Here is a 22,845-nt window from a genome sequence, read left to right on the forward strand (position 1 = left end):
TACCGTCTGGTATTTACTCTGGGGGTCACTCAGGCTGGTTGGTCACACTCTGTCTGAGGGTCACTCCCTGGCAGTCACTCACTGTCGGGCAGTGACTCACTGTCTGGCAGTGACTCACTGTCTGAGGATCACTCACTGGTATTTACTCTGGGGTCACTCAGTCTGGGTGGTCACTCTCTGGCGGTCCCTCTAAGGGCCACTCTGTCTGGTATTTACTCTGGGGGGTCAGTCTGGGTGGTCACACTCTCTCTGGCAATCACTCTCTGTCTCAGGTAACTCATTCTGTCTGGGGGTCACTCACTGTCTTGGCTTCCCTCTATCTGGGGGTCACTCTGAATGAGGGTCATTCACCATCTGAAGATCTCTATCTGGGTGGTCATTCTCACTATCTTGGGGGGGTCACAGTCTGGTATTTACTCTGGGGTCACTCAGTCTGCATGGTCACTCTGACAGGGTGGGTCACATCGCTCTCGGGGGGCTCACCTAACTGTCTAGGGTCACTGTGGAGGTGTCACTCTCAATGTCTGGAGGTCACTAACTATCTGGGAGAGGGTTATTCTTAGGAGGAGGATTTACTCTCACTGGGGATGATTGATCACTCACTGTCTGGGAGGGTGGCTCAATCTTTCTGTCTGGGCGGGGGTCACATTTATTTTCTGCTTGGGAGGGTCGTTCTTACTATCTGGAGATGTCATTTCCTTTTTGGAGTGGGTATGGGTGTGGTTACTCTTGCTGCCTGGGAGTGGTGTGGGTTCACTCTAGCTGAAAATCAGGCACTATGAAAATAAAAGATTGTATTCAAGTATATTTTATTATCAGTTTAAAAATCCCTATGCTCAAAGAATCCTGACGTGCAGCTTTTTAGATTCCCCTCTGTTTCAGGTAGTTGGCCACCTCGTGAACCTTCTTGTTGAGCGCTCCGCCATGAACCCCCTTTTTACCCATCACAAACACCATGGTCTTGATGGTTTTGCCGATGCAGATGCTCTTGCCTTGACCGCCCTTCATCCTCACGTCCATCACTCCGTCATTGTTGACCATGAGGTTGTCCCGGATGATGGAACATTTCTTCCCCCCGATGGTGATGCCAGTTTGTAGGAAAGCCTTGCGGTCCTGCCCCACTAACAGGCTAACCTCCTGCGGGGAGATGGCGGCCAGCACTCCACCGGGTTTGGACGCCCAGACGGACTTGTTGTCAGCGTGGCCGACAATGGCGGCATCTTCCACGTTCTTATCCTTCAGTATCATGTTGATGTAATTCTTCCAGTCAGACATCCTGCCCTTGGATCGCAGATTGGTTTCAAACACACCTCTCCTTGATGTCTCACCAACAGCTGGTCATTAATGTGAAAATACTTAATGGGCAACAACTTTGTAAAGTGACACATCATTGTGACATCAAAATGGCAATATTCATGACATCATAAAGATGATACCCTTTTTATAGACGTCAGATGGTTTTATGAGAGCTGGTTGCCAAATAGGATATTGGGTATATTTATATAAGACAGGTTTTTGAGACTAAATGGTCCATTGAATTAGTTAGTAAATAAATAGCGTGCCCTGATTGAGTGGAACAGTTTTAGGTTAAAACTGATTATTAATCAATATTGATCAGAGTGACTTGATAGAGGTCTTTAAATTTTGGAAGCGTTTGATAGGATAAATGTAAAGATATTTTCGATGTGGATGTGACCATCAATATAAGATAGTCATTAATAAATCCAATAAGGAATTCAGGAGAAACTTTTTTTATCCAGAGAATGGTGAGAATGTGGAACTCGCTACCCCATAGCATTGCTGAGGCATTCCTGCAGGGTGCATTATTGCAGGAGGTTAGGTAAACAAGAGGATGAAAAGAATAGGAGTTATACTGATTGGGTTAGATGAAAAGGGGTGGGAGGAGGCTTTTTGTGGAACATAAAAACCATCACGGACTAGTTGCGTTATTGGCTTGTTTCTGTGCTGTAAATTCTATGCAGTATTTTTCATGTCCTGTGCCATTAGTGCTCATTTAAGAGCAGTTTGGTGCTGTGCTAGACTGTAATTACCCAATCTTAAATGGCACTTTTGACTCACAAGAACATAAATAGGAGCAGGAGTAGGCCATTCAGCCCCTTGAGCCTACTCTACTATTCAACAAGATCATGGCCACATTATACTCCAACTGCCAAACTTTTGCCCACTCACATAACCTATCAATATCCCCTTGCAGATTCTTTGTTTGCTCCACACAATTTGCTTTTCTACCTATTTTTGTATTGTCAGCAAATTTGGCTACAATACAGTCAGTCCCTTGATCAAGTCATTAATATTGATTATAACTAATTGAGGCCCCAGCACTGATCCCTGTGGTACTCCACTAGTTACAGTTGCCAAGCTAAAAGTGACCCATTTATCTCAACTCTATTTCCTGTTAGTTAGCCAATCTTCTATCCATGTTGACATATCACCTCCAACACCACAGGATCTTGTTCAGTAACCTTTTATGTGGCATCTTATCAAATGGTTTTTGGAAATTCAAAAACTCATCTACTTGTTCCCCTTTATCCACCTTGCTTATTACATCCTCAAAAAACTCTAATAAATTTATCAAACATGATTTCCCTTTCACAAAACCATACTGACTGCCTGACTATATTATAATTTTCTAAATGTCCTGCCACTACAGGGTACTTCCTTAATAATGGCTTCTAGCATTTTCCCAATGACAGGTTTTGGGCTAACTGACCTATAGTTTCCTGCTTTGTCTCCCTTCTTTCTTGAATAGAGGTGTTACATTAGTGGTTTTCCAATCCACACGCCTTTCCAGAATCTAGGGAACTTTGGAAGATTACTACCACTATCTCTAAGACCTTAGGATGCAGGCTAATCAGTTTTTAGTTTTCCTGGTACTTTTTCCTTAGTGATTGTGATTGTTTTAAGTTCCTCCCTCCCTTTTGCCTGCTGATTTTCTACTGTTCTTGGGACGCTTTTTATGTCATCTAGTTTGAAGGCAGATACAAAATATGTTCAGTTTCTGACATTTCCCTGTTCTCGTTATTAATTCCCCAGTCTCATCCTCTAAGGGACCAACTTAGCTACTCCTTTTTATATATTTGCATAAGCTTTTACTTTGTTTTTAGTTTTCTTGCTAGTTTTCTCTCATATTCCAATTTCTCCCTCCTTTTTATTTTAGTTGTCTTCTGCTGGTTTCTAAAAATTTCCCAATCTTCTGCACTACCACTCATCTTCACAGCATCGTACGTCTTTTCTTTCAATTTGATACCATCCTTAACTGCCTTCGTTAGCCACAGTTGCTGTATCCTTCTCAGAGTTTTTCTTTGTCAATGGAATATATCTTTGTGGAGAGTTATGAAATATCTCTTAAATTTCTGCCATTGCTTGTCTACCATCTAACCCATTTTTCCATTCCACTTCAGCCAACTCTGTCTTCATACCCTTGTAACTGCTTTCTTTTAAGTTTAAGACACTCATTTTAGACCCACCTTTCTCAACTCAAACTGAATATGAAGTTTTATCAGCTAATGATCACTTTTACTTAAAGGATGCTTGACTATGAGATAATTCATTAATCCTGTCTCATTACACATTACCAAGTCTAATATAGCCTGCTCCCTGGTTGGTTCCAGAACAAATTGTTCTCAGAAACTGTCCTGAATATATTCTATGAACTCATCCTCCACGCTATCTTTACCAATTTGATGCATCCAATTTTATGAAGATTAAAATCACCCACTATTATTGCAGTACCTTTCTTACAAGCCCCCATTATTTCTCCTATTGCTTATAGCCATGCGGGTCCTCCCAGTCAACTAAAGGAAACAGCACATTCTGCTTATGGATCAGCACAACGTTGACTCCTCAATCCCGGAGAGGGGGGAAAACACTGGAGACCAGACATGTGGGAAAGGAATCATTTGGAATGGGGTAGGAGAAAGGCACAATGGAGGTAAACAGGGCAAGTAAAAGAAAACAAAGATATGGATCATGTCCCTGTCACAAAATAAGCAATTCTAAACAGACCATTCGGTACTGAAGTATTTTATTCCATGGAAAAAATGCCTTAAAATCATTCTACACATTCATGATATTTATCCACTAAATAAAATACCAGCCATAATTAGAAAAATGTTTCCACGTGTCCAACCAAGGAAAGAAACTACAAGCTACTTGCACTTTCTAAATATTTACAGCAAGAATGATGCAGAGGAAAGTCATAGTCAGAACTATTTAAAAGTTAAACACTGCGGATGCTGGAAATCTGAACTATTTAACCGGGCAGCCCGCCTCTTATGTAGTCTTTGCATTGTTCCTTGTACAGAAAACTGCAGTCATGTCTTGTCTACATGTACCTTTCTGTTTTGATATGATTACTGGGTAATATGGGTCTACTTTTCCATTTATTGAACTGCGAAATTGTGCAGTGGATTTGCATCTGTAACCCCTTTGTTGCTGGCTAGGTCGACTGGGTCACTCTCACAAGTCACCTCTAGGACTTCCCACCATTCATTTCTATGGCACTTTTTTTTTGGCTTTGCTTATACAATTATTGATATTTAAAAGTTGTAAAAAAAAACCACAAAGATATAAAATCACCTTTTATCCTCCTGTCCTGTGCTTCATACCATTAAAATCAGCAATTGTGGCTTTATCACTTCAAAGTGCATGAGTCCGTCAACATAAGTGTTAGTGCCAACTGGATTTGCACATGTAAGTTAGAAGCATTGACCACCGTGTGTTTGGTGTCAACATGCAAGGACTGTTTCTATGATGTCCAATCAATCCTACACTTACACTACGCCAAATCTATCTGCCTTACGTTACCTTTTAGACTGAAGCTTAATGTGACTTAGAGAGTTTTTTTGACCAGGGCTAAGTGGAGTCGCCCATTTGAGACAAGCATCAGCCCACATTTACTGGTGCGCATCAGTGCCAGGGAATTACAAAGCAAGACTTTTAAAAACTTAGCTATTTCCATAAAGATTGGTATTGTACATCTCTTGGATATTTCCAGGGGAGGAGCTGCTCAAGCATTTAAACTATGAATCAGCCAGGACTAAAACTGATCCTGGGAACTTGAAACAGTAAAAAATAAACACAGTCTCATTAAAATGCAGCAGCAATAAACACATCCTGCAATTTTTACCTAAACGGTAACAAAGTTGTGGAACAAGTTACCAGGGTAGGCCATAGAAGCAGGGTGCAAAAGTGGGCTGAAAGGTAAATCCGATGCCTCTGTGAACATTAAGATTATTAAGGTATTAAGATTACACGGTGAGAAAGCAGTTAGACAGAGCTGATCTAAAAATGGACAAACTCGTTTGGCTTTTATGAGCGTTGATTTTTTAAAAAAAAATTCTTGAAACCTACATATAAAAATGTCTGTCCACATGATAAAATACTTTCCCAAGACTTTAACACCATTCAAGAGTAAAGTATGAGACTGTAACAATTTAATAAATTATTTAAAATATCAGGCAAATGGGGATTTTGATACCAGCCGACTGTACCCTCTGATTGAGAACTGCAGCTTTGAGAGAATAGGACTGTGAGGAACAAATAAGGCAACAAATTGCTGATAGTCCTCTTCGATAGTGTACAAGTATTAGATAGATCAGTGGGGAAAATAGGAGGGAGGGTGCAAATTAATGATGATTCTGGATCACGCAGGAGTGAACTACTCGATTACCATCATTAGCATTCCGTGAAAAGCAACCTTCACGCTCAAACAGTGATCTTAGCGGTAAGAAAGATTGCGAAAATATCTTTTCCAGTGAATTTGCCAAACTGCATTTTACCAGAGGGAAATCATGTAGGCTCTAAAACACCTGCTGGTGCCTTCGCTCATTGTTTAAGGGCATGACAGTACGATCCAGTCAGGGGGTAGAAGACATTTACTGCAGACTGGAGAGTAGCATTGCGTTTATCAGCTTGCTGCGATTGTGGTGCCACTGCCCAGTTTCATGATCACCTGCTGGCAGTCACTGACAGACCGCTTGTCTCCGAGTTTCTCCAGTGTACGTGCAGCCTCAGCCAGCATGACTGCCCTCTGACCCGGAGAAGAGAGGAACGAGAGGGGAAGGTGTCGGCATGCCAGGAGTATGGCTGTCGCTCTCTCTCTCTGGCCTGGAAGAGCGTCCAATTCACCTGTAAATAAAAAAAAAATGAAGCATAAAATATTTTTCAACCGTTTTCACTAAATATAGGTTAATTTACTGGAGTTCCAAACACGTACAGATTGTTGTGAACCTGCCTTCTGTGGTGCTGTGTCTGGTACTCCAAATTTTCTAAAAAAAAACTGACCTCAAAATTTTGCTTTGTGAATATCAGCAAGTGCTAAACCACGCTGTGATTCTATTGTTTGCTATTGTAACAGAGCTGCTTCATTGCTTAAAATAAACCAATACCTTCATTACAATAAAATACAAAGGGCGTGCATTGAATTTCTTAGAATGCATATGAACAGTCACTTGACAATACAGAACTTGAATATTGCCGAAAAGAGAGACATGTTTTCGAAGCTTCTCGACTTGCACTCATCAGGACTAACACAAGAATGCCAAATTTCAAACAATCACAACAATTTATACTACAGGAGAAAAGGGTACTGATTAGTTGGCAAGTCAACTGTGATTGGCCGAGACGCCGCCGTGCAGAAAGCAACAAGGGGAACTATAGGCTCCCCAAGCTCTTGGGAAATTCAAAAATGGTGCAAGATTTGAACATGGTGCTTGAGGGTGGGGGGGCCTGTAGTTCCCCGTTGCTTTTTCCATGACAACACCTCGGCCAACCAGAGTCAATTTGCCAACCAAGCAGCACCCTTTTCTCTTGTAGTATAAATTGTTGTGATCGTCTGAAATTTGGCATTCTTGTGTTTGTTCTGATCAGTGCAAGATGAAAAACTTCAAAGACCTGTTTCTCTTTTCAGTAATATTCAAGAATACATATGCTTAAAATTTGTCATTTTAAAAGGCCACTGTTTCGGGAAGGAATACTAGGTTTGTGATTAAAAGTTGGTTTTAAATTTTGATCCTCTTCCTCCAGCTTAAATTTCATCCTTAACTTGTACTGTACTCAAACACTTTCGCGCTGGACAACAGTCAAACAGTCTTAGGACAATCGAAAATGCCACATAGCTGAAAGGAAGCCGGAAGCTTCTAAAGTTGCCTCAGGGAAGGTGTAATCAGCACCTCACCTGACACAGGTCTCCTAACCAAATATGAAATGCAGTCAAGAGAAAGAAAAAAAGACCTGCATTTATATAGTGCCTTTCACAACCACCAGAGGTCTCCAAGCACTTTAGAGAAAATGAGGTACTTTTTAAGTGTAGTCACTGTTATAATGTAGGAAATGCGGAAGCTCATTTGCACTCAGCAAGCAAGCTCCCACAAACAGCAATGTAATAATGACCTGATTATTGTTTTAGTGATGTTGATGGAGGGATAAATACTGGCCAGGACACTGGGGATAATTTCCCTGCTCTTCTTCAAAATTAAGGTCTGGATGTTAAGGTCTGGAACGCACTGCCTGAGAGTGTGGTGCAGGCAGGTTCAATCAAAGCATTCAAAAGGTAATTAGATTGTTATGTGAAAAGGAAGAACTCGCAGGGTCAGGGGGAGAAGGCAGGGGAATGGTATGAGGCGAACTGCTCATTCGGAGAGCCAGTGCAGACGTGATGGGCCAAATGGTCTCCACTGCGGTGTAACAATTCTGATTCTGATTCTGTGAAAATAGTGGCATGGGATCTTTCACATCCAGCTGAGCAGGCAGATGGGGGCCTTGGTTTAAGGTCTGAGCTGCAAGACAGCACCTTCAACAGCGCAACGTTTCCTTAGTACTGCACTGGAGTGTCGGCTGCGGAGTGTATCACAGGGTTGAGCCCGAAGCCCTGTGATACAGAAGTAAGCGTGTTACCAACTGAAACATGGCTGGCACCTAAACAAAAGTTGTGACAGAAATCGTGTGCCTGTTGTCCTGACGTGTGGCACAGAGGAAAAACAAACACAAATTGTTGAGGCCCTGCGCCTTTTTAAACACATCTGTGGCTATCAGGTCCCCAATTTGCTCATTATTAATTACAGCTCACAAATTTGCTCCATGATAATCTTAAACTTTTTAGAGAGGTTATTTGTCTATTTACTGATACCACCCTAAGTATTTCTGTTTCTTTCCAGGATCTTGCAAAACTCTCTTGATTTTCTTCTTGGATTAGAAAATTGCCAATGCCACTCCATTATTTAAGGAGGATTGGAGAAGTAAACTACGAAATTCTATTGTGAGAAGTTACTGGGATTTGTTATTAAGATGATTAGTGGTATCCAGCGGGGATTTGTACCGGAGCCTCAGCTTTTCACTACATTTATCAGTGATTTAGATGAAGGAACAGAAAGCCATATATTCAAATTTGCTGATAGCATCAATGGTGTAGATGGAAGAAGAAAGTTATAAAGGGTCAGCGATACATTAAGTGAGGGTCAAAATTGTGGCAGATGGAGCGCAGTGTGAAGTGCAAGATCATTCACTTTAGACATAAGAAAGATTGATCAGAGTATTTTCTAAATGATGGGAAGCCAAAAACTATGGAGGAGCCAAGAGATTTAGGGCTCCAAGTCCAGAAAACACTAAGGCTGATTATTTCCTCCACCACACTCTCAGGCAGTGCTTTCCAGACCTTAATGTCCAGACCTTAATTTTGAAGGTACAATTTTAGTACCGTGTTCAGTTCTGGGCACCACACCACAGGGAGGATATTACTGACATTGGAAGAGGTACAGCACAGATTCACCAGAATGACAACAGGGTTTAAAGGGTTAAATAATAAGGCATAGTCGACACATTGACTGGACTTGCACTCTCTAGAGTATAGAAGCCACAGTGGGGGGTCTAATTGAGGTGTTTGAAGAACAAATTATTAAAGAACGAGTCCTGTTCAACCATCTCCTATGTGCTCACTGGCTCCTGGCCCTGCAATACTTTGGTTTTAAAATCAAAAACTGACAGGGTAGGTCGAAAGAAACTATTTCCTCACCTTCCCTATTTCTAATCTCTTTCAGCTTTACAACCTTCTGAGATCACTTTACTCCTCCAATTCTGGGCTCTTGCGCATCCTCAATTTTCACTGGTTCACTGTTGGCAGCTGTGCCTTCAACAGCCTGGACCCCAAGCTCTGGAATTCCCTCCCAAAGCTCTCTGCCTCCTTTAAGATGCACCTGAAGATCAATCTCTTTGACCAAGTTTTGGTCGCCAGTCCTAATACCTCCTTATGCAACAAACTTCTTTTCCAGGCTGGTTCTTTACTGTAATGATCTAAAACTAATTCCGGCTCCATGTTCTCTCCGCTCTGCACCTTCCTCTGTTTCAAATATCTATTCAATTTTCCTTTCAAAGATGCAAGGGTCTCTGCCTCAACCACTCACTGCTTTTCATGATCTTTGACCAAATAAATTCAACCTCAACCATCATCCAGGAGAAATAGCCTCTCCCTACCAGAACCTTTAATAATTTAAAACATTGAACTGATATCGCAAATAGAAACAAATAAGTGCGATCTGATAGCCATTTCAGAGACAAGGCTACAAGATGACATAGATTGGGATCTGAATATTGAAGGGTATGTGACTTTTAGGAAGGACAGGGAGTTAGGAAAAGGTGGAGGGGTGGCTCTGTTATTTAATGATGGTATTAGCACATTAGAGAAAGTTGACCTAAGTTCAAGAAACCAGGACGTAGAGACGGTTTAGGTTGAGATGAGAAATGATAAAGGCAAGAAGTCACTTGTGGGAGTGGTGTACAGGCCCCCTGATTGTAACTACACAGTAGTACAGAGTATAAAAGAAGATGTAATGGTTGGGGAGGTTACATTCAGATTAGCCATGATCTTATTGAATGGCAGAGCAGGCTCGAGGGGCCGACTCCTACTCCTAATTCGTATGTTCGTATTTTGATTCAAGCCTCTCCACATAGTTATAAATGAGCAAGTGCAGTACATTAAAGCAGCTACATGTTCAGCAGAGGACGAGATGACCTCCAAGGAGATATTAGGTGTAAGATTTTGTCTGAAAATGCTCCTGTGAAGCTCTAGGGGACATTTTTATGATGTTAAAAAGGTGCTGTATGAATGCAATGTTGTTGTTGTAAGTATGTGGAACAGATCACTGGCAGGGGTGGTGGAACAAGAAACTTTAAATGGATTTCAAGAAGGAACTTCAATAAATGGGATTCAGGATTATTAGAAATGCACCAAGGGACTACTGTAGGTCGGTGAGCTAGATGGACCAAAGGTCTTTTTCTGCTCGAAAATGTTACTGTACTACTTATTTAGTAACTTACACAATTGATAGCCCTAAGGCACTTTACAAAGGAACTCTAAACAGGAGACGGAAGACTTAAGGAAGGTGACCAAAGCACAGCTGAAAAGGCAAAACAAAAGATACAAGGCTACGTATAGATTGTAAAAAGTCTTCAAACTGTTGAAAAGCGAGATGATGGGCAGGATTTTCCGCCTGCCGCTGGGATCGTGCGGTCCTGACAAAAGTCAATGGGCTTTTGGCTGAGCAGCCAAGTTTCCCGCGGCGGGTTCCACCACGAACGGGGCCAGAAAGCCCTGGCCGATGTTTCTATCTGCAATAATACGACCTCTTGTCAGGAGGACCTACTGGACTGTACACAAGAACCTCTAGCAGTGGCATCTGGCCTACTGGGAGAAAATGTGTTCACCTTGTTGGATGGGGTGTGATGTTCGCCTCCTCAGACTGTGCTCCAAAAGCTGGTGGGTTCGAGTTGGGCTTGCACCTGCCATCAATCGTACAGTCGCTTCATGCAAAAACATCTAAAAAAACACAGTAGGAGTGTGAAACAAAACAAAACTATTAAGCACACAATAATTGTATAATCTGACAGAATGTTACACTTGACACCCATCTCCCCATTGGCTCCCAGCCCAGCAACACTTTGATTTTAAAATTTGCATCCTTTTGTTTTAAAATTGCTCCATGTATTTGCCCCTCCCTATCTCTAATCTCCTCCATCCCCACAGCCTTTCAAGATAAAGGGAGATGATGGCATAGTGGTAATGTTACTGGACTAATAATCTCAGGCCTCTGGGAACACAGGTTCAAATCCCACCATGGCAGCTGAGGGAATTTAAATTCAATTAATAAAAATCTGGAATTGTAAACTAGTCCTAGTAATGGTGAGATTGTTGTCTAGTTCACTAATGTCCTTAGGGAAGGAAATCTGCCGTCCTTACCTGGTCTGGCCTACATGTGGCTCTAGACCCACAGCAATGGGGTTGACTCTGAACTGCCCTCTGAAATGGCCTAGCAGGTCACTCAGCTCAAGGGCAATTAGGGATAGGCAACAAATACTGGGCTTTAAAAAAAACTCTCCGCTTTCCTCCAATTTTGGCCTGTTACGTATCCCAATTTTCATCACTCCACCATTGACACTTTGCCTTTAGCTGCCTGAGGCACTCCTGAGGAATTCCCTTTCTAAACTGCTGCACCTCGCTATCTCTCTCTCCTCCTTTAAGACGCTCTTTAAAACCTACTTCCTCAGCCAAGTTTTTGGCCACATGTTCTAAAATCTCCTGATGTGGCTCCACTTTAGACCTTGTTGGATAACGCTCTGGTGAAGCCACCTTAGGATATTTTGCAGCATTAAAGGCGCTATACAAATGTAAGTTGTTTCTGAATTAGTTATTTCGAAAAATCATAGAAATTTACAGCACAGTATGTGGCAATATTCTTTTCCAAGTTGGTTCTTTGCTACAACAATCCGAAACTAATTCCAGCTCTGTGCTCTCTCCGCTCTGTACCTTCCTCTGTTTCAAACATCTATTCAATTTTCCTTTCAAAGGTGCAAGGGTCTCTGCCTCAATCGCACGCTGCTTTTCATGACCTTTGACCAAATAAATTCAACCTCAACCATCATCATTGACTCCCCACCCAGGAGAAATAACCTCTCTTTACCAAAGCCTTGAATAATTTTTGTAAAAATTGATTAAATAGCATCTTAGCTGCCTCTGCACCAGTAGAAATAGTCTGGCTACCTTAAGTCTCTCCTCATAATTGTATATGAGCAAGGGAAGGGCATACATTAAAGCAGCTACATGTCCTTCAGAGGACGAGATACCCTCCTTTTAGAGTACTTTCTCACCATATGCTTTAGGTTATGCTACCTTTAGGATTGTGATGTCAGTTCAGACCCGAGTTCTGAGGGTTGTGGAAGAGGTACATGTGACAAGTCCAATTTTTCCTCACTAATGAAAACACTTCTCAATACCACTGGTCACCTTAATGAGATAGGTTTGTGTTAATGAATAAAATGCTTTTCTTAAAAAAAAAAGGTAGCATGAGTACAGAAGAGCACCTCTACTACAGTAATATAACATTTATCTTTTCCACACTGGACACCTTTAAGGTTCGGAGTTAGTCTGCCAAGTTTCTGCTTAACGAGGGGCAGTTTTATGAAGTGAGGACATGCTAAGGAACTCAAACACGAATGTGCGAACGTTACAGCTGATCATTCTTGAGCTGTCCTGAAGATAGCAGCTGTTAAAAATCAATATCCCTTTATTTTATCTGACCCATTTCTGCTTATTGCATTTAATTGAAAAAAATGTAAATGAAATTCTACTGGAGGAAGCCTGTATTCATTGCTATATGTACTCATTAAAAATCGTTTCTGCAATACTGTCGTTGAAACAACTCACCATCAATGCAAGTTTGGCAGCATTTAGTGGTATAAAAAAAATAACAGGCTTGCATTTCTATTGAGCATTTCACGGCTTCGTAATACGCTGTTGTACTTTACAGCTGGTGAAGTACTTCCGAAGCGTAATCACGGCTGTAATGTAGGAAAGGCAGCAGCCAATTTGCACACAGCAAGCTCCCGCAAACATCAATGTTTGAATGACTACATAATCGTTTTTCAGTGATGCTGAATGAGGAATTAACATTGGCCAGAACATCAAGGCGAACACCCCTGCTCTTCTTCAAAAAGAATAGTGCAGTGGGATGTTTTGCATACACCTAAGAGCGCAGGCTACACCTCGCACCAGGTACTGCAAGTGGAAGGCAAATGGGATGTTGGCATTTAATTTTTTATAAGAGGAATCAAGTGTACAAGCAGGGAAGAGTTGCTACCACTGTACAGGGCCTTGTGGGGGAGCTACATCTGGAGTACTATGTACAGTTTTGGTCTCCTTACTTAACGGATATAATTTCATTGGAAGCAGTTCAGAGAAGGTTCACTTGACTGATTCCTGGGAGTCCTTACGAGGAAAGGCTGAGCAGGTTGGGTCTATGCCCATTGGAGTCTAGAAAAATGAGAGGTGATTGTATTGAAACACTTAAAATCCTGAGGGAACTTGACATGGTGGATGCTGTGAGAATGTTTCTCCTTATGGGGGAGTTTAGAACTAGGGAACATAGCTTAAAAATAAGGGGTCTCCCATTTAAAACTGGGACGAAGAGAAATTTCTTCTCTCCGAAGTCTTTGGAATTCTCTTCCCCAAAGAGCAGTGGAGGCAGGATCATTGAATATATTCAAGGCTGAGTTAGACAGATTTTTGATTGCCAAGGGAGTGAAGAGTTACAGAGTCAAGCAGGAAAGTGGAGTTATGGCCACAATCAGATCAGTCATGATCTTATTGAATGGCAGAGCAGGCTTGAGTGGCCAAATGGCCTACTCCTGCTCTTGTGGTTTAATATTTCAAGTGAAAGAAAGCGTCTCCTGTTCTACACCAGAAAACCAAGTGGTGAACTGAAGCCAATCTTTACACACTTTTATAAGCAATTATTTGGAAGAGTTACACATTACAAATATGCACCTCCTAATCCAACGACCACAATTTCAGTTGTACCTTGTTACAGGAGCACAAGTGACTCTCCTGTTAATGCCCACCACCTGCATACAGTTTATATACATCTAACATCTGTGACAATGTAGCATTCCCTCAGTACTATATTGGAAAGCCTGCAAAATGGTAGTGTCTGTATCCCTACTGTTTGAGCCCTACCCTGCTCAACAATTCTCCCCCTTACCCACCCTCCCCACCCTAATTTTCACCCTGGGGTCACACAAAGTGTGAAGCATTAAAATGGGGTCACAGCAGAAAAAGATTTGGGAAGCACTGCAAGTAAGTATTTGAGAAGTGCTACTTGCAGTAAAAACACACGATGGCTTGGAATAAACTGGCTCTATTAGCATAAAATTTACTTGGGCCAGTTGTACTTTAGCTTATGAACAGCGGTACGATTTTATTAGAAAAAATATTTGGGGCAGTGTGCCCATAATCTTCCACCTTGGGGCAAGTTACTCCGTAAGTTAACCAAGGCCCGTGGCTTTGTTTGCTTACCTTACGATGTGCAGGCTTAAATGTCTGGCCAAGCTTCCGGAGACTGCTCAAGTCCCGTTGGAATCCTTTCAGTTCTAGACTTGAAGCTTGGTAAGTCTCACCCACAGCCTGGCTGGAGTTCGCCTGCTTCTGCCACAACGTTGTACGAATTGAAAGCAAAATGTCACAGACCAACAGCTGCACGGCCTGCCAAGAAGAAAGAAACAGCATGTTATCTTCGGACAGGACAGAGAGATGGGATTTCCCCTCCCCCCCGACTTGTTCAATAGCTTGTCTCAACATTATTGTTTTTAAAAAAAAGAATTTGTACCAACCATTCAGCTTACAAAAATTGGACTGGACACAAAAAAAACTTTTACAACAGACTAGTGATTTGATATATTTACTTCACTGCTCAAAATAAATCCTATTTTCATTCATGTTAAAGGGGTATTACAATGAGAAATCGTCTCGGATGTTCAAAAGCTGGAATTTTATCCACTTCCTTATTTGTTTTACATATTTTTGCATAAATTGCAGCTTATGGTTATAAGTTTTACTGATACATTGATTCAACACTAGACTTGCATATAAAAAGGATATTTGCATTCAATTTTAAACCCATGTATTTATGTCCTCCCAAGGCACTGCATGCTAATAAACTCATCTTCAAGCGTGATTATTGCTATCTTGCAGGAAGAAGTCGCACACAATTCGCGCTTAGTAAAATACAACAAATAGTAATGACATGAATTATCTGTTAAACAGTCTAATTGTATTGAGGGATGAATGCTGCTCTGCAAAAAAGTGTGCCATGGAATCTTTCATTCCGTCTAAACAGTTTCATAATGGCACTTCTGGCAGTGCAGCACTCCCTCAGTACTGCAGGTAAGTACCAACCTAGTTTTGTGTTCAAGTCTCCAGAGTAGGGTTTGAACACAGACATAAAACATTAACAATGTTTCTCTCTCCACAGCTGCCGCTGAGTATTTCCAGCATTTTCAGTTTTTATTCTTGAACACAACCTTCTGTCTCCGAGGTGAGAATGCTACCAACTGACCACAATTGACTTGTTTTAACAAAGTTACAGAACTCTGGGTAGTAAAATTCAGCATCGGTTCAAAAAGCCAAATGTTACTGGATATGCAACTGTGAACAATGGGTAATTACAAGATATTTTACAGACAGCCTGCTTAACTGCTTAGTCAGTAGCCATTAACAAGAGTTAATGAGAAACCATCGATTTCAATAACATTCATTTAAATTATAATTGGGATAGTGAGTAGCGCACAGTATTGGAACATTAATGTTTGATGTCACACAATCAGGATGGAAGTTAAAATTCATGCAGGAGTCAGGCACCTTCTCAAAAGCACTGTCTCCTGTCAATGCAAAATGCCCGCCAATATCCGACTGGTCCGCAAATGTGCAGAAATCCAATGATGTCACTCCACTGCACCCAGCCTGTCACCAAAACCTGCTGGAGTTTCCTTTGTGACAAAAGAGTGTTTAACCCAGTCACAGGATATCACTGAAACACTAACTCCCAGCTCCAAACAACTTAAGAGTTCATACACAGAATTCTCCCCCACATCTGGTACCCAGCACTAATTAAATTACGAGATAGGGATCTGGGTCTTAAAACTCCCAATTCCTTCGTAAGTTCCCCTCTGTTTTCTCTAAAACACCAAAAGGGTATTTTTAAAAACGCATTCAAACTTAGCCAGCCAAACATAGCATGCTGAAAACTACACCACCTAAAACACAGCCGTGATGATTTGAGCAATGCCATCTTTGCTCCTGGCCACTGCCTGCTCTGTCGCTTGCAATGAAGTAATGGAGTAAAACATTAGGACTGTGCATGCATATTGTTAGCAACAAACGCAGCATCTCAAAAGCAGAGGAGGAAAATGGCTTGGGGTTTTCCTTTGGGAAAGCCTGACATCTGTCAATGGGAAAATGTGAGAGTATTATAAAGGATGTAACAGCAGAGCATTTAGAAATACATAATATAATCAAGCAGAGTCAGCATGGCTTCATGAAGGGGAAATCATGCCTGACAAATTTATTAGAATTCTTTGAGGAGGTAAAAAGCAGGGTAGATAAAAGGGAACTAGTAGATGTAATATATTTGTATTTCCAAAAGGTGTTTGATAAGGTCCCGCACATAAGGCTACTTAATAAAATAAGAGCCCATAGTGTTGGGGGTAGTATATTAGCATGGGTAGAGGATTGACTAACTAATAGAAGGCAGCTGGGATAAGGAGGGGGGCGCATTTTCAGGATGGCAACCTGTAACTAGTGAAGTGCCACAGAGATCAGTGCTGGGGCCACAATTATGACTTGGACGAGGGAAGAGAATGTACTATCGCCAAGTTTGCAGATGACACAAAAATAGGTGGGAAGGCAAGAGGTGATGATGACACAGTCTACAGAAGGATATAGACAGGTTAAGTGGGTGGGCAAAAACTTGGCAGATGGGATATAATGTGGGAAAATGTGAGGTTATGCACTTTGGCAGGAAGAATAGAGAGGAGCTGAATATTATTTAAATGGAGAAAGACTGCAGAAAGCTGCAGCACAGAGGGATTTGGGGCTCCTTGTGCATGAATCACAAAAAGCTAGCATACAAATTCATCAGGCAATAGGGAAGGCAAATGGAATGTTGGCCTTTATTTCAAAGGGAATGGAGTATAAAAATACTCTTGCTAAAACTATACAAGGCACTAGTTAGAACACACCTGGAATACTATGAACAGTTTCGGTCCCCTTATCTAAGGAAAGATATACTGGCATTGGAGGCAGTCCAGAGGAGGTTCACTAGGCTGATCCCGGGTATGGAGGGATTTTCTTATGAGGAGAGGTTGGGTAGGTTGGGTCTGTACTCATTGGAGTTTAGAAGAATGAGAGGCGGCCTTATTGAAACATATAAGATTGTTATGGGGCTTGACAGGGTAGATGCTGAGAGGTTGTTTCCCCTTGTGGGAGAGTCTAGGACCAGAGGGCATAATCTCAGAGTAAGGGGTCACCCATTTAAGACAGAGATGATGAGGAATTTCTTCTCTCAGAGGGTACTGAATCTGTGGAATTCTTTACTGCAGAGGGCTGTTAGAGGCTGGGTCATGAAGTATATTCAAGGCTGAGACAGACAGATTTTTAATCAGTAAGGGAATCAAGGGTTATAGGGAAAAGGCAGGAAAGTGAAGTTGAGGATTAACAGATCAGCCATGATCTCATTGAATGACAGAGCAGACTTGATGGACCAAATGGTCTACTTCTGCTCCTTTGTCTTATGGTCTGTCTTTGCCATAGCTAGTTAACTGTGTGCAGGATTAACAGGAAATTGAAGATGACAAAAGGTAATTTAGGGTTGTTTGGACTCGGAGAGCTGTAGAATCATAACCCAGCTTGTAAAAAGAGAAATTGATAAAGGGCATGAAAATAGCCAATAAAACAGAACAAGATCTTTCAGAGATTTTCCTTCTGCACTCTAAAATTCAGTAGCTCTAATAAGGTACAATATTCAGAACTATGGCAAACTTTTGGTTATAAGGACTGATTTAGGCATTTGCTAATAACCAACTAATTGCATTCAGGACTGTGACGTGCTGTTCCACCTCCTCTAATCCCGGAGTAGTATTTCAATAAAGCTATCTAGCACTTTAAACATGTACCATACTCCTGTCCAGATTTAATGTTCTGAAAGTGCTGATGAGCAGAGATCTCATTGAATATATAATAGGCAGTACGCTGCATTGTTTTTAACAGCTTGCTTTTGTTACAAGCTGGAAGCACCTTTCCCTGAATCTCCTCCACGTTCAGATGCTGAAGAGGAAAATCATCTACAATAGCTCGCATTTATATTGCAACTTTAACAAAGCAAAACACCCCCAAGGTGCTTCACAAGGAATGTTGTCAGGACAAAATTTGACACCAAGCAACACAAGGAGATTTTAGGGTAGATGACTAAAAGCTTGGTCAAAAGAGGTAGGTTTTAAGGAGCAATTTAAAGGAGAAGTGAGAGGTGGAGAGGTTTAGCGATGGAATTCCAAAGCTTAGGGCCCACTTAGCCAAAAGCATGGCCACCAAAAAAAAAAAACGATGCACAAGGGACCAAAACTGTAGAGCTGGAGGAGGCTGCAGTGATGGGGGAGGGTCAAGGCCATGGTGGGATGTAAACACAAGGATAAGTATTTTACAACTTGCAATGTTGGTGGACTGGGAGTCAATCAGTAGATCAGTGAGCACAGGATGATGGGTGAATGGGTCTTGCAAGAGTCAGGATACGGACAGAGTTTTGGACAAACTTAATTTTATGGAAGATGGAGGTTAGGAAGCCCACCTAGAGGGCATTGAAATAGTCCAGTCTGAAATTAAGAGGCGTGGATAAGGGTTTCAGTGGCAGAAGAGCTGATCAGAACTCAGGCTGTGAACAACACCAAGCTTCCATTAAAGGATGTAAGGTTTTTGTGTTCTAAACACTAGTAGATTAGTGGTGCCATATCTTTAAATCAAAGGAGAGATGAAAACAAAAAACCACAAATGCTAGAAATCGAAAATAAATGCAGAGAATGCTAGAAATACATCGTATGACTGTCAGCATTTCAAAATAACTTTTCTGCAGATTGGAGAAAAGTGTTGAGACAAGGTTATCTTTGCAGAAACATCTGTTGACACACCTGTTGTGTTTTTCCAGCATTTTCAGGTTTTTTTTTACCCAAAGACTTTCAAAAGTTGTTTTATAAAGTACCACATATTAGACATGTTGGTAATTTGGAAGCCCATGGGATTAGAGGTGTGAGTACGAAACTGGCTCAGGTACAGAAAGGAGAGAGTAGTGATGAGCAGTTGTTTTTCAGCCTGGAGGGAAGTATACAATGATGTCCCTCAGAGGTCAGTATTAGGTTCACTGCACATTTTGATATATTAATGACCTGGACTAGGGTATACGGGGCATAATTTAAAACGTGCAAATGGCGCGCAACTCGGAAATACAGTAAACAGCAAGGAGGGTAGCAGTAGACTTCAGGAGGACATAGACTGGTGAAATGGACAGACACATGGCAAATGAAATTTAATGTAGAGAAGTGTGGTGATACATTTTGGAAGAAAGAATGAGGGGAAGCGATATCAGCTAAAATTTTAAATGGGGTGCATGAACAGAGAGATACAAAATTTTGTAGACAGAAGGACAAGTTGATAAGCCTGCTCACAAAGAAAAGCATACAGGACCCATGGCTTTATAAATAGAGGCATAGAGTGCAGAGCAAAGAAGTTATGCTCAACCTTTCTCAATCACCAGTTTAGCCTCAGCAGGAGTAGTGTATCTAATTCTGGGCATCACAATAGAGCAAAGATATCAAGGCCTTGGAGAGGGTGCAGAGGAGATTTACTAGCATATCATCAAGGATAAGGGATTTCAATTGCGTGGAGAGATTAGAGATGCTGGGATTGTTCTCCTTAGAGCAGAGAAGGATAACGAAAAAATAATAATAGATATGTTCAAAATAATGAATGGTTCTGATTGAATGAATAGGGAGAAACAGTTTCCACTGGGAGGTTGGTTGGTAACCAGAGGACACGGATATAAGGTAATTGGGGGAAATTACCTTATAGGTATTGAAACTTATCTCTTGATAATTTTTAATTTTATCCATGTAAGGCAAATTTAATTGCTGAAATTGTACCTTGTAGAGGCACAGAGGTGAAAGAGGGTGATAGTACAGTTTTATAGCATTCCCTGTAAATTAGTGATCGCCAAAGGCAAGGCAAGACTTTTCAATGCAGAAACACTAAAAATAGCAACACAGGTTAATGAGGCCATTAAAAATAAGCAAACCAAGCAATGGAGTTCATTTCTAGAGGGATTGAATTGAAAAACAGAGAAATTAAACCTGTAATGAACTTTGAAGTACTGTGCACAGTTCTGGACTCTATATCATAAAAAAGAACAGAGACACACTGCAAGAAATGCAAAAACGATTCACAAAGAAGTACCAAAACTGACAGGAGAGGCTGAACAGGCTGGCGCTCAGACAGGTCTGAGGGTTGACCCGAAACAGTATTATGAAGGTGTTCCATTTATAGATGTAGAGAAGGTATTTCCACTTGTGAAGGAGACTAAAAATATGGGTCATAAACATAAAGCCAACAATAAATCTATAACGAAATTCAGGAGAAACCTCATCACTTCAGAGAGTGGTTAGACTGTGAAATTTACTACCACAAAGGGTGGCTGAGGCAAATAGTATAGATGCATTTAAGGGAAAATTAGATAAACACATGAGGGAGAAAGGAATAGAAGGACACGCAGATAAGGTTAGAAGAGGAAGAGTGGGAAGAGACTTGTGTGGAGCATAAACACATGCAATGACCAGTTTGGCTAAATGGCCTGGTTTAGTGCTGTAGACTTAATTTAACTTTCACAAACATGTTAGGAGTGTGGAGATCGCCGAGAAATTCCCAGAAGCGCTGTGCTAAAAATCATGCATTTTGTGCCTTTTGTTGAAGGGATATCGCTGGCCACAAATTGAAAACCTCAATAATTGTAAAATATGTTCATATCTCGATGCGCAGGGTATACCTTTGTATTGCACTGCAGACACATTGCACAACATCGCTGGCACATGCAATGCAACTACAATGCACCACAGAGGCCACCATCTGTCTCCTTTCTGAAAGACCTGAGCAAACTTCTTCCCTGGACCTGCATATACTCACTTCCCTCCCAAAAGCAGAATTTCTACTGCTGCAGAAGCAGATTTGCAGGGTTATGGAACTGCAGGTGCAGCAAAGCAAACCTGCTGCTTCAACACACAAACAACATCCTGAAGTGGGATGAAATCAAGGAACCAATACCGTACCTTATGCAGGTTGGTATCCTGGTGTGGGCTGGAGACAGTCAAGGTATTCCATAGATATCCACTGGCCCTCTCACAGTGCATAAATGTTGTCTGATGAGCATCTCGTTTCCCCAACAGGCTTGCTTGCATAGCCTTATAAACGTGAAGAATTGCCTTTGGCAGCGGGCTTCTAGAAAGAGAGTTGTTGGGCACAATGAGGAAACCAGTTAGCTAATAGCGGGCGTACCATAAAAATGGTACGTCCTTTGAGAGAGTTGGATCAGTTGGTTTTTACTGGAACTGGAGGGCAGGCTGCAAAATGAAACAATACTAATTGAAGCTCCCCATGGCTTTACACACTGAATGGAACTTTGGCACAGAAAGAGACCAATGTTTTTGCCTTCAGGGCTATCATTTCCCAAAACTGGCAAGTTTCCCAATGTGGCAAGTGAAAGCGCGTAATGCAAATATGACCATGAATCACCACAAAACTCTCAAGCTGTGATTTAGGTTTTTGGGGAAGCAATGGTATAAAATTATGGAATTGAATTTAGTTACAGATACCAGGGCTAAGTTATGAGGACAGGTTGCATAGACTAGGCTTGTATTCCCTTGAGAATAGAAGATTAAGCGGTAATCTAATTGTGGCGTTTCAGATAATTAAATGAGTTGATGAGGTTGTCAGACAGAAACTATTTCCTCTGGTGGGAGAAATTAGAATAAGAGGGCAAACTTTAGAATTAGAACTAAGCCATTGTGGGGAGTGGGGTGGGTGATGTCAGTGAGCGATTCTTCACAGAGGAGTAGTGGAAATCTGGAACTCTCTCCCCCAACAATCTGTTGAGGACAAGAGCCAATTTTAAAACTAATATTGATAGATTTTTATTAGACAAGAGTATTAAGAGTTAGGAAACCAAGGTGGGGTAATTGGAGATGGGATTCAGATCAGCCTTGATCTAAGTGAATGGCAGAGCAGGCTCGAGGGGCTGAAAGGCCTCTTCCGTTCCCACGTTTAAGAAACCAATAACTCCTTTGGCAAAGGACTTTCCTTTAAAGTGAAACATTCTGATAGTGAAACTCTACTGATGGAAGAGAATTATTTCAAAACAGCCAAAACAGTTCACCATTGCGTAAAAGCATCGTCCTTCAGCCGGACACGATTTGTAAAGACGAGAAGAACCAACTTACTCAGACATCTGGAGGGACTTGGGGATTCGTTCCACTTTAGTAGACAATCCTTTAGCCTTTGAATCGTCACCCTGAAGCCAGTATACAGCAAACGTAACAACCGCTGTCCACCACTTACTGACAGGGTCCGGACCTGACGATGTAACAGAGGGTGAATTTACAGGCACATGCAATTACTGTATTCTAATGATCATAAGCTGAGTATTGCTGAAAAAAGGCATTTTGTTGAAGGAGAGTCCACTTGCCAGCCAATCAGCAATCGCTTCTCATACAGTGTAAAGTTACTGCTTCCCGACATTGGTATTCTTGCAATTGTCCTGATGCATGCAAGACGAAAAGCCTCAGCAAAATGTCTTTTTTCAGCAATACTCAAGTTCTATACTACCAAATGACTATTTGATCATAAGCTGCTCGTATAAATATAAAATATGTTTTTAGGTTTTCACACAAAGCATTCTTTCTGTTCATTGGAGA

At 41.4% G+C, this 22,845-nt stretch overlaps 2 protein-coding genes across 4 annotated transcripts in view; both read right to left on the reverse strand.

Moving 5' to 3' along the window:
• Positions 1–861: 861 nt before the first annotated feature.
• LOC144669492 (profilin-3-like) lies at positions 862–1,275 on the reverse strand. Its single transcript, XM_078531961.1, has one exon. The coding sequence runs from the start codon at positions 1,273–1,275 to the stop codon at positions 862–864; it is 414 nt and encodes a 137-aa protein (XP_078388087.1).
• Positions 1,276–4,028: 2,753 nt separating this feature from the next.
• Positions 4,029–22,845, reverse strand: part of srebf2 (sterol regulatory element binding transcription factor 2) — a 76,097-nt gene continuing 57,280 nt past the window's right edge. For all 3 annotated transcript variants that reach the window (XM_078532053.1, XM_078532052.1, XM_078532054.1), the window contains exons 15-19: positions 22,372–22,504; positions 21,205–21,373; positions 14,363–14,548; positions 10,720–10,831; positions 4,029–6,150 (exon numbers count right to left, since the gene is read on the reverse strand). In XM_078532053.1, coding sequence (XP_078388179.1) covers positions 5,930–6,150; positions 10,720–10,831; positions 14,363–14,548; positions 21,205–21,373; positions 22,372–22,504 — 821 coding nt within the window. In that variant the 3' untranslated portion in view covers positions 4,029–5,929. The remainder of the gene's footprint in view (positions 6,151–10,719; positions 10,832–14,362; positions 14,549–21,204; positions 21,374–22,371; positions 22,505–22,845) is intronic.

This window comes from Cetorhinus maximus, chromosome 29 (assembly GCF_964194155.1).
Source record: "Cetorhinus maximus chromosome 29, sCetMax3.hap1.1, whole genome shotgun sequence".
Taxonomy (NCBI): Eukaryota; Metazoa; Chordata; class Chondrichthyes; order Lamniformes; family Cetorhinidae; genus Cetorhinus; species Cetorhinus maximus.